The sequence below is a fragment of the Bos grunniens genome, chromosome 1 (genome assembly GCF_055505025.1).
Source record: "Bos grunniens cultivar Pamir isolate PY7600 chromosome 1, Bosgru_T2T1.0, whole genome shotgun sequence".
Classification (NCBI taxonomy): domain Eukaryota; kingdom Metazoa; phylum Chordata; class Mammalia; order Artiodactyla; family Bovidae; genus Bos; species Bos grunniens.
In genome coordinates this window covers 142154932-142173059 of record NC_141165.1, presented here as the reverse complement: position 1 = coordinate 142173059, position 18128 = coordinate 142154932, and the positions used below count along the sequence as shown (strand labels likewise).

General features: G+C 34.5%; 1 protein-coding gene across 1 annotated transcript in view; it reads right to left on the bottom strand.

The window, feature by feature from the left end:
- Positions 1-6000: 6000 nt before the first annotated feature.
- The window catches only part of NCAM2 (neural cell adhesion molecule 2), a 559186-nt gene continuing 547058 nt past the window's right edge, over positions 6001-18128 (bottom strand). The window contains exons 16-18 of the mRNA XM_086322171.1: positions 16565-16769; positions 11912-12031; positions 6001-6949 (exon numbers count right to left, since the gene is read on the bottom strand). Of these exons, the coding sequence (XP_086178297.1) occupies positions 6838-6949; positions 11912-12031; positions 16565-16769 (437 nt within the window). The 3' untranslated portion in view covers positions 6001-6837. The remainder of the gene's footprint in view (positions 6950-11911; positions 12032-16564; positions 16770-18128) is intronic.

Below are 18128 nucleotides of genomic sequence, written 5' to 3'. Positions count from 1 at the left end.
CTGGTTTCTGGGGATAAGATTTCTCAGGATAGCTCTAAGGAGCCAACACAGCTTGACAGAGACTGTACTCCAAAACAGACAGGAGATAGATCTTCTGATTCCTGAACAAAGAGGGACTTGAGCTATCCTGGCCATGTGAATTTAAAATTGACCAATGTCCCTACTAGTCCTTGTTATGCTATATTGATGATGCCTATGATTATTCCATGTACTGTCAATTGTCTAACCTGTTTTGTCTCTGCCCAGGTCAACCAGCTACAACATGCAGTGCCAGTTCAACAAAGATATAAAACTACAGCTGACCACGGAAAATATCACACACCCTTGGACACCACTATAAGGACTCTGAGGATTGAGACTAGCAAGAGGGGGAGGCCCAATACCCCTCGCTGCCCCAGTTCAGCAGGAAGTAGCCAGAAAGACCTCGACGCCCCTATTCCCAAAGAATTGGGCCTCACATCTCTTGAGGGGGGGAATGTTAGGTAGGTAGAATAGGGAAAAGGAGTCCAAAATGGCAGTGGCTAAAAGACAAGGAAGGTCCGAGGACCAGAGTGAAGACTTCAGGCAGAACAAACAGCACTCCTGGCTAAGCCTAATTTGCATAGGGCAGGCCCAGGTGGAAGAAAAAACATATAAAAGGAGGAGCCAAAGTGCTTTCTCATGGATTCTGTCTCCCGTGTGCATGCGCGCTCTCTCTCTCTCTCACTCTCACTCTCTCTCTCCCTCGCTCCCCACACACTCCTCCACTCTCTTCTCTTCAAGTCTTGGATTCTCCTGCTATCTTCTAAATAAAATAGAGCTGTAACACTGAAAAAAATAATAATAATAAATAAAGCTTATACTGAAAGTTATCCCTTGTGAAAGTTTGGTCATTTTTTTTTCATTTTAAGAATGAATTAAATTTAGTTTTAAAAATAAAATTAAAGAAAATATTTGTTAAAACTTCTGAGCAATGATTAACTTTTTTTATAACTCACAAAGTCCTAAAAAAATGATCAACGTGAGAAATAAAATTGTGACATAAACTAGAACTATCTTATTTCTAAGGTGTCTTTTTACCAAGTGCATATCAAATTTCTATGTGCCTCAGAAGTACCGGGATGGCTTGTTAGAAAGACAGGCTCCTGGGCCCCTCTCCCAGATTATTCTGATTTTTAGGTCCATGGTGGGGTCCAGAAGTTTACATTTTTAATAAGTTCCCAGGTGGTGTCAATGCTACTGGTCTAGGGGCCATGGTTTGAGATTCACTGCTCTTACCAAGTGTTTATTCATTACATTCTCTGACTGGACAAGGTATAGAAGCCAAAAGATTGAGTCAGGATGAGGCAAGATGACAGAAAGCATTCTCTTCTTTTGAAAGTATAGAGATAGGTCTGGGAACCTCTTTCAAAAAAAAAAAATTGTAAAGTCATAAGCTCATTCATTGCAAGATACTATTCAAAATAAACATAAATGCAACACTTTATTAAAGTAAAAGTATTTTACTATTAATATACAAATGGTGAAGAGTGACAATTTTGATATACTGTAAGCCATACTTTCAATGTCTTTCATAAATACAAAACTTCAACATTTGCAGTATCATTTTTACAGTTTAGACATATATACACAGCATTTCATAGGGACATACTCTATTGAAACAAAAAGAAAACTTTGTGGTCGCTAACTTAACAATATAGAATTTGAATGGCATATATAAGTTAAAGAAAATAAAAGGCAGCATGTTTCAACGCATACTGAGCACAGCATAGAATTCACATACCAAAAAATAAGATTCTTTTTTAAACTTTATTTCTAAGTTTACAGATGCCTAACAGAGTTTAGAGGCAAATGCTAAACCATGAGCATCCCTTCAAAACTTGGAATAGATATTTTTTCTCTTTAACAGTACCATTTATTTTACATAATGCCTGTTTTTCTCTAAAATAACTCCTATTTGCAAAGTTGAATCATAGCTTCTATGTATGTTAATTCTCTTCTCTGGATTTCTGTAAGTTTCCTCCTTTGCATCAGTATTATTGGCCTTAATTTTTATCTATACAATCTTCCTTGTCCTTGCTCCAACACTTCTCACATGATGGTCCTTCTTACCTACTCCTAGTGTCAGAGCTCAGTTTGCCTTTCTGAATTTTTTCAGCTCTTTGTTTCATCTATTCTCCAATGTCTGGTTGTGATTGAAATGCTCCAATAGTCAATACTTCATTTTTCCAAGGAAGGCTAAGACCAGATGCTAAAAGATATACGCTTTAATTTTAGGAAAACGATTAAAATAAGTGGCAATATTAACTTTGTATGGGCAATTTTTATATTAACTATTAAGAACATCATGTGGTTAAAATCCTGAAAATATTTAAGAAATTACAGTAGTGGTACCAACTAATGTAGTTAAGGTGTCAGTAAAATCCTATAGTGAATAATAAACAATTTTTCTAAGGATATTAACTATGTTTACTAAATAAATATTAAATGTTGCATATAGTATGAGCTTAAGAGAAGAAATTATTAGCATTGTGTGTAATGTTGTTAAATAGCTGCATCTAATGAGAAAATACAATTTTTAAGAAGGAAGAAGAGGAACTTGGAAGGAAATCATATTTGTTCAGCAATTGCTACATATAGACTCAGTTACATGTGTAATCACTTCATCTCAACATTATTAAGTCTGTAAGTAGAAGACATTTTTGAGAAATTTTCACTTTAGGATTGAAGTGTTTCATTTTTATGAGCCTTCCACAGTTGAATTTTGGCATATGCTAACACATCCATATGTGATTTCAGTGTGAAAGACAATGCAATAATGATTTAAAGGGTTAATATGAAGATGCAAATCTTTTCTTTCTAAAGATGAATAATGCAATCCATCTCATTTAAAAACTGTAATTTCATCTACTTATAAAGTCTGTTGAATAAGCTCTTTGGATATGATTATGAAAAAGAACCCATGAGGTATTGAACTTGAGCATTTACATTATTCTTCATGAAAAACAACATTGCAAATTTAATATGTAATTGTAATATGCTATTTCAATATTTCCTAAAATTAAGAAATTGAGATTGTTCTTTCTACCACTTCAGTTGTAGATATTTTCATCAATTATTATCTTATTGTCAACAATAAAGGATGGTTTATGATCCCCAGTCAAATATATAACAGGAATAATGTAGACCCAAGTGACACCATAATAATTTATCCTATTTGAAATAGTAGTCTGTTGTCTTTGTTTCACAACTAGTAAAACTCAATTTCAACAATATCTAGAAGGTATTTATTGTCTAGAACAACGATACAGAACAATATAAGTATGTTTTATGTGTGCATTAAAAGAATCGCTTTATCAAGAGTGGAAATAAGTTACACAGAATAATTTGTTTTATTGAGATTTTGTATTCAAGGTGAAGTAGCCTGAACTGAGCTTATTCACTAAATATAGATAAGACAGTATCATTCAAGTGTCATAGATATAAGCAAAATATATCAATAGAGATTGCAGTTCTTTTTTCTTTTAATAAAGATCATGCTAATCCAAAGGCACAAATACCTCTTAATTATTTAAAATAAGAAGCATAAACTTAAGGTATGAGTATAAAGTTACAATTAATTGTTGGCACTCAAATAAATAATTTTATTAATAAAAATCTTCTATTTATATAAATGTTTAATTCAAAAACCAAGATTCATGTAAATGTTTCTGGATCAAATAGCCTTTGAAAAAATGCTTTTGTAGGTATTAGTAGTAAAAAATGCAGGAAAAATTGAGAAGCATTACATTAATATTAATGTTAGATGTTAGAATCAATCGAATGGCCATAAGTCAATCCACAAAAATAATAAATAAATCTTTAGAAATCAAAATTTTAAAATTTCTTTGCAGAACATTGTAAAGTATATTGACACATTAATTTGTGCCAGTCTTAAAAACAAAATACATATTAAAATTCTAATATTACTTTTCTCTTTTATATGTCATTGAATATAGATTGTCACTGCCTAATTGCACATAACCTATCAAGAAATACCAGAATTTTCAGTGATGTTTTTGCTTCTTTAAAATAGCACAGCGTTCCAATTATTTAACACTACCTATATTCAGTTCAATCTTTTGACATTTTATACTAACATTTAAGAGTACTCTCAGACATTAAAAATAATATTTATACAGATGTATGGATATGTTTAGTTTAGAATAAGAATGAAAAATAAACAGATCATTTCAGGTCTACTCATATTTTACAATTTACTACAAACCAGCTCTCATTTTGAAACTTTTACAAGTAGAGTCTTTTGGAGTATTCCATTGAAATGCTTTGAAAAAAAAAAAAAAGAAAGAAAAAAAAAAAAAAGGTTTATCACAGTATAGCCTTGCTGTTGCAGGGCATGGATTTCAAGGACAAGAGATAAGGACCACTCAGACAATTGAAACAATGCACTTGAAACAGTCTGTTTACAATTAGTTTCAGATTATCTGTTAACTTCAGATCATCACTCCACATTGGTGGCCAAAAATTTAACAGCCTACATATTTATATATAATGTACTTATATATATATATAAAAGAATTATTTAATCAAACTGCTTTATGGTGAAAAGTCCAAAGAAATGACAGAATCAGAACTTTCAGACTGAGGAAACAAAAATCTTTGTTCTTTATTATGATTTCTCTGCTCTTGAAGTATAGCACAGATATCACAAGAGTAAACATGCTAAACTGCTTTCTTAAGTTTTTCTTTCACTGTATTTACTTTAAAACCATGTAGCCCTATCCTGGAAAAATAAGCATCCATGCCGATTGCTTCCTGGACACTTTGCTAAGCCCAGTTACTCTGCACAAACTAATTCAAGTATTTTTTTTCTTACTTTTAGCACATTGATACAAAAGGGAAAACAAAGGAAAAAGAAAGTAAAATAAAGCGAAGAGATGATCAGAAAAGCATAACTTAAACAGCAACAGTCAAATTCGTTAAGAGACCAGTTAGATAATTCCTACTCAAATTCCTAGGTAGGCACAGGAAGTTTTTTCTTGAGGATGTGCCTGAAAGGATAGCAAGGAGAGATTCCTGCATCGTATAACCCTGTACATCATGGCAAGGACACTGTGGAGATTTAGTGCCTGAAAGTGCAGATGGGCACCTTCTGTCCTCTAATAACCATAGTTTTGGAGAGTTAGTTGTCTCTCCTAAGTTGACAGTTTTAAGCACTTTGTAAATAAAAGCGTTCATGAGTGACGTTAGTATTACACTTAATATTTGTCAAAAGATCCCCATAGAGAGATACCCTAAAGCAGCAGTATCACTCTCCACTGTTAAGACTTTCCTCCAATGTTCTATTGGTCTGCATTTCCTAACCTGTCTGTTATATTTAAGCTTCACCACCTGAAACACGAAAAGTTATGAATGTGATGGGGCCTAAAGAAACCTTTGGCTCTCTAGGGTAAGAAGTAACCTACAACTTGCTCCCATTTGGTATGTCTACTTATAATCATAAATACATATTTTTAACCTCATATATAAGTGAAAAGTATTTTTCAGCCTTTTACCTCTGGGAGCTTGCATAGCTTGGAAGTTAATATGTATTTCTTCTGGTACATATTACTAATAAGTAATATTAGAAAATTTGTGTTGATTATCTGAGGAACTTCTTCAACCAAAATTGTTTATCAAAATCTTAAAATGACTTCTAGCTACCACATCCAGAATAAAAAGACATAGTGGTGATTTAATCATTTGTCACTGACACTTTTATGGCAATGTTTAATGTTAATTTCTCCATAACTTAACCACTAAGGATCTTAAGTTCCATTAGCCAATTACATATAATGGTTAACCTATAACATTGGGAAAATGAATTTTTAAAGAGAGATTATCTAAAATAATGGGGAAAATGTATCTGAGGATATGATTTGCAGTATTTAAACACTAAAGACATTTTTTGATTAAAATTAGTTTAAAAAGTAAAAGATAACCACATATATCACATTTATAAATATATCAAGACAACATTGATATTGTTCCCATTTCAGTTTACTTTATTTGAAGCTGAGGGCAAAAAATCAATAGTATTTCACTTGCAATACATTTTCATTGTGTGTAATCCATTATGAGTGAATGTGGCATCTATAAGAGATAGAGATTTATGGAGTCTTTCTAATCTAATTTTACACACAACTAATATTCGTTCAAATGGGTAACAATTTTGATCTGGCACTTCAGCGTCTATTTATTAACAATTAACATTGACGTAGCACTGTAATTATAACTTAAAAAGAATTTCCCAAAGTGTCTCTCAATATTTAACATCTGCTAAAGATAACTAGCTCCTTCAAGCCTAAATTCCCTGAAGTTCTCTGGATGAAAAGTGTAACCTTAAGTATTTTCATCTTAACCTGAAATCCACTTTAATAATCTATTTGCCCAAAATTGTACTAAAAAACATGCAGGGCTTTTTTATACATTTAGCTCACAAAGCTTTTGTTTTGCTTTTTCTTAAACTCCTATTTGTGGAGAGGTTGTGGTAGGAAATACACTTCTGAAGAAATAGAGCATTTTACCTATATAATAAATTGCAGTACTTCAATCATAGAGTCAATTGAATACACAAGAGTTGGTGCCAGTCAGGTCTCTATTTAAATTCATAACAAAATAAGCAACAACAGTACAACAATAACAACAAAAGGAAATGGACCATGGGCAGGAATATTGGATCTTATGTATACGTGTACAAGCTATTCCAAGCTAGAAGTTTCCCAAGAAATTAAGGTCAGTGGAATAATTTTGGTCATAGGGTCACTGCAATCCAAATGCTCTTTGTAGCATTCATCATTCAAGACTGTAATCTTCCTGTTATGCTTTGCTGTCATCTTCTTTTGATTGAATGATGTCGTTAGAAACCTTAATTTCTATCGTTTCTGGATTTAGGACTTCTTTCCCATTTTCTTCTTTTAAAGGCAATTTTCTGGAAGAGAATATAAAAATAATAGACAATTGGCTAAGGCTCTTTAAGTGATATCCATAAATATATAAATTATTGTTTTGTAGAAGGAAATGGAGTACAATTAGGTGGCTCAGATGGTAAAGAATCTGCCTGCAATGTGGGAGACTGGGATTCAATCCCTGGGTTGACAAGACTCCCTGGAGAAGGGAATGGCAACCATTCCAGCATTCTTGCCTAGAGAATTCCAGGGACAGAGGAGTCTGGCAGGCTACAATCCATGGTGTCGCAAACAGTGAACATGACTAAATGACTAACACACACACACACACACACTAGAATGAATTAAAAAAATCAGGTTTGTTAAAGTAATAATTAAGTTACAAATAGAATTCACCTCTGTGACTTTAACCTCACCATTGTATGGAATAATGAATGCTACTGTGCTAGTTCCTCTGGGATATATTTGCAATTTTTTAATATATCTGAATGAGAAGAGAAAGACATTGTCTTCTGAAAGTCAAAGCTATTACATGAAAACAAAACAATCAAAAGTAAATCATTTCATTGCTGGGAGTGAAGTATCATCTATCTTAAAACTATTCAGTCAGGCTCTCTTTTATGATTATTATAAATAGTGCATTCAGAATTCTTCTTGTCTGTTTTTCCCAAGAACTGAAAATATCAGCCATAAAGGAGTATAAAAACAATGAGTTACTTCTAGCAGCAAAATATACAGAAACTTAGAGCTTAAACAGGAGTGCAGCAAGATGTTTAAATTCAATATATCTCTTACAGAAGTATTTATTACACTTGTAATTAATCAGTGTTTTCAATTAACTCTTGGATGGTATATTTTTGTATATGTATATTTATTCATTACTTATGCTTATGTTAAATTATATTTTTAAAGATTACTGTTAATTTTGTTATTTTTATGTTAAATATTTTTTAATTGAGAATCGGAATAATTATTAAATTATCTTGCTTTGATTTTGTTTTGTTTTCTTTCAAAATATAGCCCTGTTCTATATAAGGGCATTTTCATAGCCAGCTTTCATACACCATTATATCATAGTAAATGTTAACTAACAGGTAGGAAGTTTCTTTGTTGTATAATATTTTGTTTATTGAAAAGATTTCTGATTTCTGAAGGGGAGTGTACAGAACCCAAACTAAAAAACTACCTCTGCAAGAGTCAACTTCAAATTAGAGTGTAATAATCCCTAACTGAAGTCATTAAAAAGGGCCTGAAGATTTAAACCAAAATTAAAGCTTCAGAGTAGTACTGCTACCTTTGTCTAAATATTATTATTATTATTATTATTTTTCCCCTTGAGTGAAGATAAAGGGGATTTATAAAAAAGTCATTTTCTTCACCTGTGACAACACTCAGCCTTTGATTTAGGATGAGAAGCCTAAATCAAATTTATCTCCAAGAGAATACTAGCTAGTAAAGAAAAATGATGTTTTTTAACAATAAAATATAAATGTCGTTTTGGTAAGCAGTATTTAAAGAATAATGTGATCACCCTGATTTTGGCAGTATCAAATATTTTCAATTGTTATTGTTGTTCAGTCACCAAGTCGTGTCCAACTCTTTACAACCCCATGGACTACAGCATGTCATGCTTTCCTGTCCATCACCGTCTCCTCGAGTTTGCCCAAGTTGCTGTCATTGAGTCGGTGATGCCATCCAACCATCTCATCCTCTGTCATCCTCTTCTCCTTCTGTCTTCAGTTTTCCACAGCGTCAGGGTCTTTTCCAATAAGTCAGCTATTGGCATTAGGTGGCCAAAGTATTGAGGGTTCAACTTCAGCATCAGTTCTTCCAATGAATATTTAGGGTTGATTTCCTTCAGGAGTGACTGGATTTATCTCCTTGCTGTCCAAGGGACTTTCAGGAGTCTTCTCCAGCAACACAGTTCTAAAGCATCAATTTTTCAGTATTCTGCCTTCTTTACTGTCCAGTTCTCACATCCAGAGAACTGGATGTGAACATCTTTACTGTCCAGTCTCTCCACATGACTACTGGAAAGACCGTTGCCTTGACTATCTGCACCTTTGTTGGCAAAGTAATGTCTCTACTTTTTAACACACTGTCTAGGTTTGTCATAGCTTTCCTATGAAATTAGAAGCAATTATCTAATTGCTTTGACATTTGCAGTGGTTTTAGAGCCCAAGAAGACAAAATCTGTCACTGCTTCCACCTTTTCCCCTTCTTTTTACCATGAAGTGATGAGACCGGATGCCATGATCTTAGTTTTATTTTTTTCAATATTGAGTTTTAAGCTGACTCTTTTACTCTCCTCCTTCACCCTCTGGAGACTCTTTTGGCTTTCTGTCATTAAAGTGGTATCCTAGTAATCAAACTGAGTTTCATCCAGCCAGGCATTTTGCATGATGTACTCTGCATATAAGTTAAACAAGCAGGGTGACAACAGCCTTGACGTACTGTTTCCCCAGTTTTGAACCAGTTTGTTGTTCCATGTCTGATGTACCTTTCCCCCCTTGATTTTCACTTCTCTTTTTCTTCAGCTTTCTGTAGAGCCTACTCAGACAACCACTTTGCCTTCTTGCATTTCTTTTTCTTTGGAATGGTTTTGTTTGCTGCCTCCTGACCAATATTACAAACCTCTGTCCAAAGTTATTCGGGCACTCTGTTACTAGATCTAATCCCTTGAATCTATTCATCACCCCCATTGTATATTCATAGGGGATTTGATTTAAGTTGCATGACTGGCCTAGTAGTTTTCCCCCACTTTCTTTAGTGTAAACCTGAATTTTGCTATAAGGAGCTGATGATCTGAGCCACAGTCAGCTCCATGTCTTATTTTTGCTGACTATATTCATCTACTCCATCTTCAGCTAAAGAATGTAATTATTCTGATTTTGTACTGACCATGTGGTGATGTCCATGTGTAAAGTTGTCTCTTGTGCAGTTGTAAAAGCGTGTTTGCTATAATCAGTTCTGATATATAGCTGTATATAGTCCTGTTATATATTCTGTTCTCTTGGCAGAATTCTGTTAGCCTTTTCTCTGCTTCATTTTGTACTCCAAGGCCAAACTGGCCTGTCTTTCCAGGTGTCTCTTGACTTCAAACTTTTGCATTCCAATCCCCTATGATGAATCGGACATCTTTTTGGGGGTTAGTTCTAGAAAGTCTCCTAGGTCTTCATAGAACTGATCAACTTCAGGTTCTTTGGCATCAGTCATTGGGGCATAAACTTGGATTACTGTGATGTTGAATGGTTTGCCTTGGGAACAAACCGAGGCCATTCTGTCATTTTTGAGGTTACACCCAGAACTGCATTTTTCATTCTTTTGTTTAATATAAGGGCTATTCCATTTCTTCCTTTGGATTCTTGCCCATAGGAGTAGATGTAATGGTCGTCTGAATTAAATTCACCCATTCCTGTCCATTTTATTTTCTTTCCAACTATAATGTTTATTTTTTTAAATTTTATTTTCAAACTCCACACAATTGTATTAGTTCTGCCAAACATCAAAATGAATCCATCACAGGTATACATGTGCTCCCCATCCTGAACCCTCCTCCCTCCTCCCTCCCCATACCATCCCTCTGGGTAGTCCCAGTGCACTAGCCCCAAGCATCCAGTATCGTGCATTGAACCTGGACTGGCATTTTCACTAATTCCTAAGATGATGTTTATTCTTGCTCTGTCCTGCTTGACCATGACCGATTTACCTTGATTCATAGATCTAACATTCCAGGTTCACATGCAATACTGTTCTTTGCAGCATCGGATTTTACTTTCATCACCAGACACATCCACAACTGGTCCCGCACCTTCCTTCTTCCTGAAGCTGTTAGTAGCTGTCCTCCAGTCTCCCCAGCAGCACACTGGACACCTTATGACCTGGGGGGTTATCTTTCAGTGTCATACCTTTTTGCTTTTTATACGGTCTGTGGGGTTCCCATGCTAGTATATTGGAGTGGTTTGCCATTCCCTCCTCCAGTGGATCACGTTTTGTCAGAACTCTTCACTATGAGTGGTCCATCTGGGGTGGCCTTACATGGTGTGGCTCATATCTTCATTGAGTTATGCAAGCCCATTCACCATAAGGGGAATATATTCAGTTGAATACTGCTGTTATTACTTTCTAATAATACCTTTGTTTCTAAACATTTTAACCTTCATATTCATGAACATCATTTTTGCACATGTCCATTTTTGTGGGTTTAGCTGAAGTATTAATCATGGTTTTAATCAAGTTCTGCTGGATGCAGAACTAAGTAAATAACATAGCTTTGACTGGAGACCAAGCATCATTGAAATAATAGATTATTTAACAGCATCTCTTCTTCTTGACAAACATACATTTAAAAAATAGACATATTTATTTCACACTATTTATTTCTATTTTACAACTCTGTATTCATAGTCAAAGCAGTAACTAATTTCCTGATATATTTTTATTTCAGTAAAATCAATCACATTTTGAAAGTATCACTTTCTTACAGCAAGATCAGTGCAGGAAAGTCCAAATTTGAAACATGCTTCCATTATTCTGCTATATTTGCGTAAACTTATGAATATTTATTTATTTATTTGTTTATTTTTATGGGTGTACATGTGTTCCCCATCCTGAACCCACCTCTCATTTCCCTCCCTATCCCATCCCTCTGGGTCATCCCAGTGCACCAGCCCTGAGCATCTTGTATAATGCATCGAACCTGGAGTGGGGATTCATTTCACATATGATAATATACATGTTTCAATGCCATTCTCCCAAATCATCCCACCCTCAATGAATATATATTTAAACAGGAGATTTTCTCCTACACTGATACAAAATCTTTATGTGAAATATCTCAATTTTGATATTCACATGTACTTTCATTGAAGAAGAAACATTGTTTTAAAAATGTTATTTGTCAAGACATGCTATTGATAATGATAATGTGACAGTCAGTTTACAAATATTTATCCAAAAATAATTAAGGATTCCAAGCTACATACTCAGGTTCTGTTAGTGGTGTGGTTTCATTTGGCTCATTTACTGGGCTCCCATCTTCATGATTAGTAATTCTTTCGTCCTCTGTTCTCATCTCCACTATTGGTTCTTTTGATCCATCTTTCCTAGAAAAATAAAGAAAAATAAAACCTCACCTATAAAATGCAAGAATGGGTGCATTACAGAACATAGCTAAAAATCTCCACAAAATCTCATCACCCTTTAAATAAATCCAATGTGGCTAGAATGGAGTATTTACTAAGAATCTTTTTTCCATTGAAATTTATCTAGCCAAATATTGTTCAGAAAAAAATAGAAAGAAGAAATTCCATTTTGTCTAGAATTCTTTTCATCAAAACTGTGTTAAATATTCCACAAAATAATTCAAATTTAAAATCTGATCACTCACTTTCTTTTGGGAAATAAATAAAAAACATGTTGATGCATAAAATTTATGACATGAGGTATCTGGGTATAACTCCCTTTTCCCATGTGGTAGCAAAGGGGGCTGGATTTGGGTATCCCTCTTCATGCCTGTGCAAAAGCAAATCACACTCATGGGGGCTGCCCAGGTGGTGCAGTTGGTAAAGAATCCACCTGCCAGTGCAGGAGACAAAAGAGACATGGGTTTGATCCCTGGGTCAGGAAGATCCCCTTGAGAAGGTAACACTCCAGTGTTCTTGCCTGGAAAGTTCCTTGGACAGAGGAGTCTGACTGGCCCTAGTCCATGGGGTTACAGAGTCAGACACAACTGAACACACATGCACTAGAATCCACACACATATACACACACTGACTAGTCATCTGCTATTATTGTTTATATCTTATTCTTTTTACAACTTGCTTATATAAATCTGATTAGGTAAATTCTCTTCTAAAAAGTTAACATTTACACAAAACATTCTTATTTATTTATCCATTTGATGATTTTTTTTGTTTAAGCCAAAGTGTGTTTCCCATCAGAGTAACAAGCCAATAGCAGGGACTAGTTTGTTTTTCCTCACATTTGTATCTCTGAATCTTAGATGTGCATGTGCTCCGTCTTTGTGACCCTTTGTTCATAGCCTGCCAGGCTCCTCTGTCCATGAGATTTTCCAGGCAACAATACTGGAGTGGGTTTGACCCAGGGATCGAATCTGTGCCTCTTACATCTGTATTGGCAAGAGTGTTCTTTACCACTAGTGCCAAAGTGCCTGGTTACCTAGGTGTTCAATAGTATTTGCTATTGCAAATCAATGCCTGGGTAAATGAGAGTATACATGTAGTTTAATAAAATAGTAATAATTAGCCATTTTATAAGATGAACTATGATAATACAAGATAGATGCTAATTTGCAATAAAAGCCAAATAATGGAATACTCTAGGAGTTTATACAAATGCTATCTTGTATACCATCAACTTTCTCATTTTTTCTGCAATATAATATTATTCAAATAAAGATGCTCTAAGTATGTAGTTAATGTGTTTTGAAATGAATATACTGTCTTATAACTTCTGATCACATCAAAAGACTAGTCCAAGAATGCTTGAGATCATGTTTAGAAAATAGTATATATTCAATAAATCAAATTAATTATATTCTATCTCTCATTGAGATTTTCTAAATATTTTTTAGTTGAAACAATGACTCTTTGGAATGATTTCAATGTTTTTGAATTTATCAAGTCTAGATTTATGGCCCAGGATGTGATCTATCCTGGAGAAGGTTCCATGTGCACTTGAGAAAAAGGTGAAATTAATTGTTTTGGGATGAAATGTCCTATAGATATCAATTAGGTCTAACTGGCCTATTGTATCATTTAAAGTTTGTGTTTCCTTGTTAATTTTCTGTTTATTTGCTCTATCCATAGGTGTGAGTGGGGTATTAAAGTCTCCCACTATTATCGTGTTATTGTTAATTTCTTACACTGTTGGTGGGAATGCAAACTAGTACAAGCCACTATGGAGAACAGTGTGGAGATTCCTTAAAAAACTGGAAATAGAACTGCCTTATGATCCAGCAATCCTACTGCTGGGCATACACACTGAGGAAACCAGAAGGGAAAGAGACACGTGTACCCCAGTGTTCATCACAGCACTGTTTATAATAGCCAGGACATGGAAGCAACGTAGATGTCCATCAGCAGATGAATGGATAAGAAAGCTATGGTACATATACACAATGGAGTATTACTCAGCCATTAAAAAGAAAACATTTGAATCAGTTCTAATGAGGTGGATGAAACTGGAGCCTATTATACAGAGTGAAGTAAGCCAGAAAGAAAAACACCAATACAGTATATTAACGCATATATATGGAATTTAGGAAGATGGTAACAATAACCCTGTATACGAGACAGCAAAAGAGACACTGATGTATAGAACAGTCTTTTGGACTCTGTGGGAGAGGGAGAGGGTGGGATGATTTGGGAGAATGGCATTGAAATACGTATAATATCATATATGGAATGAGTCACCAGTCCAGGTTCGATGCAGGATACTGGATGCTTGGGGCTGGTGCACTGGGACAACCCAGAGGGATGGTATGGGGAGGGAGGAGGGAGGAGGGTTCAGGATCGGGAATACATGTATACCTGTGGCGGATTCATTTCAATATTTGGTAAAACCAATACAATATTGTGAAGTTTAAAAATAAAATAAAAAAAAAAAACAACAATGACTTTTTGAAAAAGTTAAAAACTTTTTCCCTAAGGCGGGGGAAATCATGATTTTAAAAGATATGATGGACAACAAGCATGAAATGAACCATGCGCTTTCATCTTTCCAAGACTTTAAAGTTAATCGATCTCAGCAGGAATTACAAACAGAAGTGTTGGTGGATAAACTACCAATTAATAAAGTCAAATAGAAGCAAACAACAGAGCTTGGATACACCAGGTTGTTTTGCACATGGTCACCAACATCCTTCTAGACAAGTAAGACAAAACAAGAAGGTTCTTTCTGATTTCTCTCTTGCTGTCACCTCAAAGTCAAATCAGCTCCTAGTAATTGACTCTACCTCGTCTATATCTGGATGGTATACTCTTTCATATGTCTATATACTACTATCTTGGTACAGAAGACCATGTCTTTCCACCGGAAGTATTTAAAGATTCTCCTATCTAGTCTCCCTAACTTTATATCTTTCCTTTACACCTACCAACCTTCCAGTAATCCATTCTTCAAAGCAACTAAATAAATCTTTAAAAAATAAAATAAAATAAAAACTGTTATTCACTTTCTATTTAAAAAACATTTAACCCAACAAGATTTAATCCTTTTGTACTCAGACAATTCTCCTAACTAATATTGGTACCAGTTTCTTTACCTGTCTTATTCCACTCAGATCCACTTTGTGCCTAACATAGTCAGCTCATTCCTGCCTTAAAAGCCTCTGTACTACTGTTACACCTGATCAGAATGCTCTTCCCCTTGATCATTATATTTGTGACTCTTGATCACTCACTCTTCAGTTTAGTTTCACCTCCAGCTAGAGGTCTTCAGTGACTGAAACTCTAGTAACAGTATACCATTCTGTTTTTCTTTATTTTTTAGTGCCTATCACTATCAGACAGTTTTATTTTTAGCATTTATTATCTGTATTCTTACATTAAAATGTGAATTCCATGTGAATAAAGTTCTTGTTTGTTTTGTTCACCACTTTATCCCTAGGTTGTGCTTGTTACCTAATACTTGTTCCATTTAGTTAATAGTAGAGCAAGAATGAATATATACAAAATTCAGTTTTGAGTCATGTGTGCATATATATGTATCATCTATATATAATATATGTATAATTATGTTAAATAGCATGTTGTTTTCTGTATATGGGAAAATGAACTAAAGCTAAATTTGGTGATACACTTCTTTAGTTAATCAGGCAACTTAAAAGTACAGCAAGTTATAAGAAAGTATATGTTTCTAGGAGGATAGCAAGAGATAGTGAATAGGAATGGATCCCACTGTATTTACTATGTCATATGTTCATTATTCTTTCAAGCATTAAAATAGTCTAATTTTATTTTGTTCTTTGCTATCCACTGTGTCCAACAACTGAGCAGGTGACTCTTTGGGATATTTAAACTAATTTTTTTAACTGAAAATGTGTACTATTCAATTTACTATCCCTTAAAGTGAAAATATTCCTTACATAATATCCATAAGAAATGGTCATAGATGAAATGCGTAGTAAGCTTGAAATAGGTTTGGAGATTAAAAGCAAAACAAAAGAATGCAGCCATGCAAAGATGAATTCTCCTCTATCCTTAAGCCTAAGACATAATGCATGAAGCCATGAAATGCCTAAATATATGAATCAAGAATGAATAGAAATGACTCAACAATAAAATGAAATGAATCACTGACAGAATACCATGAATGAATTCTAAAACATTATGTTGAATGAAAGAAGGCAGACACATATCAAGTTTTATAAAAGCTAAAAATGATCTATGATGAAAAAATCAGAATAGTAGTTGCCTGGGAGAGGGGGAGTTACCTGCAGTAGTGTGGTCTTGTCTGGGTAGGAACATGAGAGAACTTTTGAAGTTGATGCTAATATGGAACACTTTTTTTTGCATATCACTCTAAGTTTTGCATAAAGAAAATGTAAATTGTGAACTCCCTGTAGTGATTTAAAAAGTCTTTCATTACTGTGACACAGATGTCTGATACTCACAGGTATGCAGCTTTTCCTTCTTCAAGTTCTTTACTTTTACCACTGGAGCCACTTTTCTTCCCACACATTCTCCTGGTGATGCACATCAATAACCCACACTGTCGAATAAAGAAGCAGCTGACATCTGTTACCACCAGGATTAGCAAGAGTGCGGCGACTCCCAGACCAATGACCGCTCCAAGCCCAAGACCATTAAAAAGTGTGTCTTAAAAATAAAAGAAAATAATTGTATTAAACCTCAAGTTAGAAAAGATTATACAGTTATTTTGAAAAAGAAATCATCTTATCTGAGAAATATTCAACTTAAGAGACAGGAAAATATCTTTACTAGCACACTTGAATTTCATGAGCTATTGTCTGGTTTTCAAACAATGTTTTAAGCAACAGACATGTTAGAATTTGAAATATCTCTTACAAATTTTCTTCAGAAAAAACACTCTAACTCTAGTTTACAGTATACTTCTTGATTACCTTTGGGGAATATAATGAATATTTTATTATAACCCTAATTGTACTCTACAAGAAAGTCAGAGTCATTTTTAGATCATCACTTTGTTCAAAGAAAAAAGATAATCAAAACTCCTGTAAGAGATGTGTTAAATAGATGTTCTATTTGGAATAATTTTAGTTTTAAGACTTAGTCTTGAAATGATGCTATAGCACTTTGCTTTGACAGAGGATACACTTTAAAATATCATCCTAGAAATATTTCAAAAATCATTTTTATCAGAATCTAACTACTTTTCAACGTGTTAATTTCTGCTGTACAACAATGTGAATCAGACAAATGTGTACATACATCCTGTCTTCGAGCCTCCCTCCCACCACACCTGTCCCCCCCCTCTATGTCATCAGAGAACAGAGCTAAGCTCCCTGTGCTGTACAGGAACTTCCCACTAGCTATGTATTAATATTCAATGCTACTCTCTCAATTTGTTCCATCCTCTCCTCCATCCCCCTGTGTGCACAAGTTCATTCTGTACACCTCATCTCTATTCCTGCTCTGCATCACTTAAAATAAATGATTTATTTGTATTTCTCCAGTTAATAGTTTAACAAATCACATTAGACCAGAGGCAAACTTTAACAGAGTTGTGAACTTTCTGAAGTCATATCCATGATGGACTCAGTGAACATAAGTTCGAGTAAGCTCCGGGAGTTGGTGATGGACGGGGAAGCCAGGCATGCTGCAGTCCATGGTGTCACAAAGAGTTGAACATGACTGAGTGACTGAACTGACTGACTGAAGTCATATCATGAAAAGGTAGGGAAAGATGGGAGCCACTTTTTCATGACATTTGCTTGGAGGAAATTCCACAAGTCATACACAAAGGATTCATGAAGGAGGTGATAGAGAATAGGGTGGAATAGACTGATTAACAGAGTAGAAACGGCAAGAGGGATAATGCAGCAAAAATGAATCAAATATTATATGCCTGTAGTTGAATATGGGGGGCAATTCCTCAACTATAACAATGCAGATAGGAAAGAGAGTATAATGGAACGATAGAAGATTAAACTGGAGATATTGTGTTATCTAGAGGTAAAAAGCAGAGTCATATAA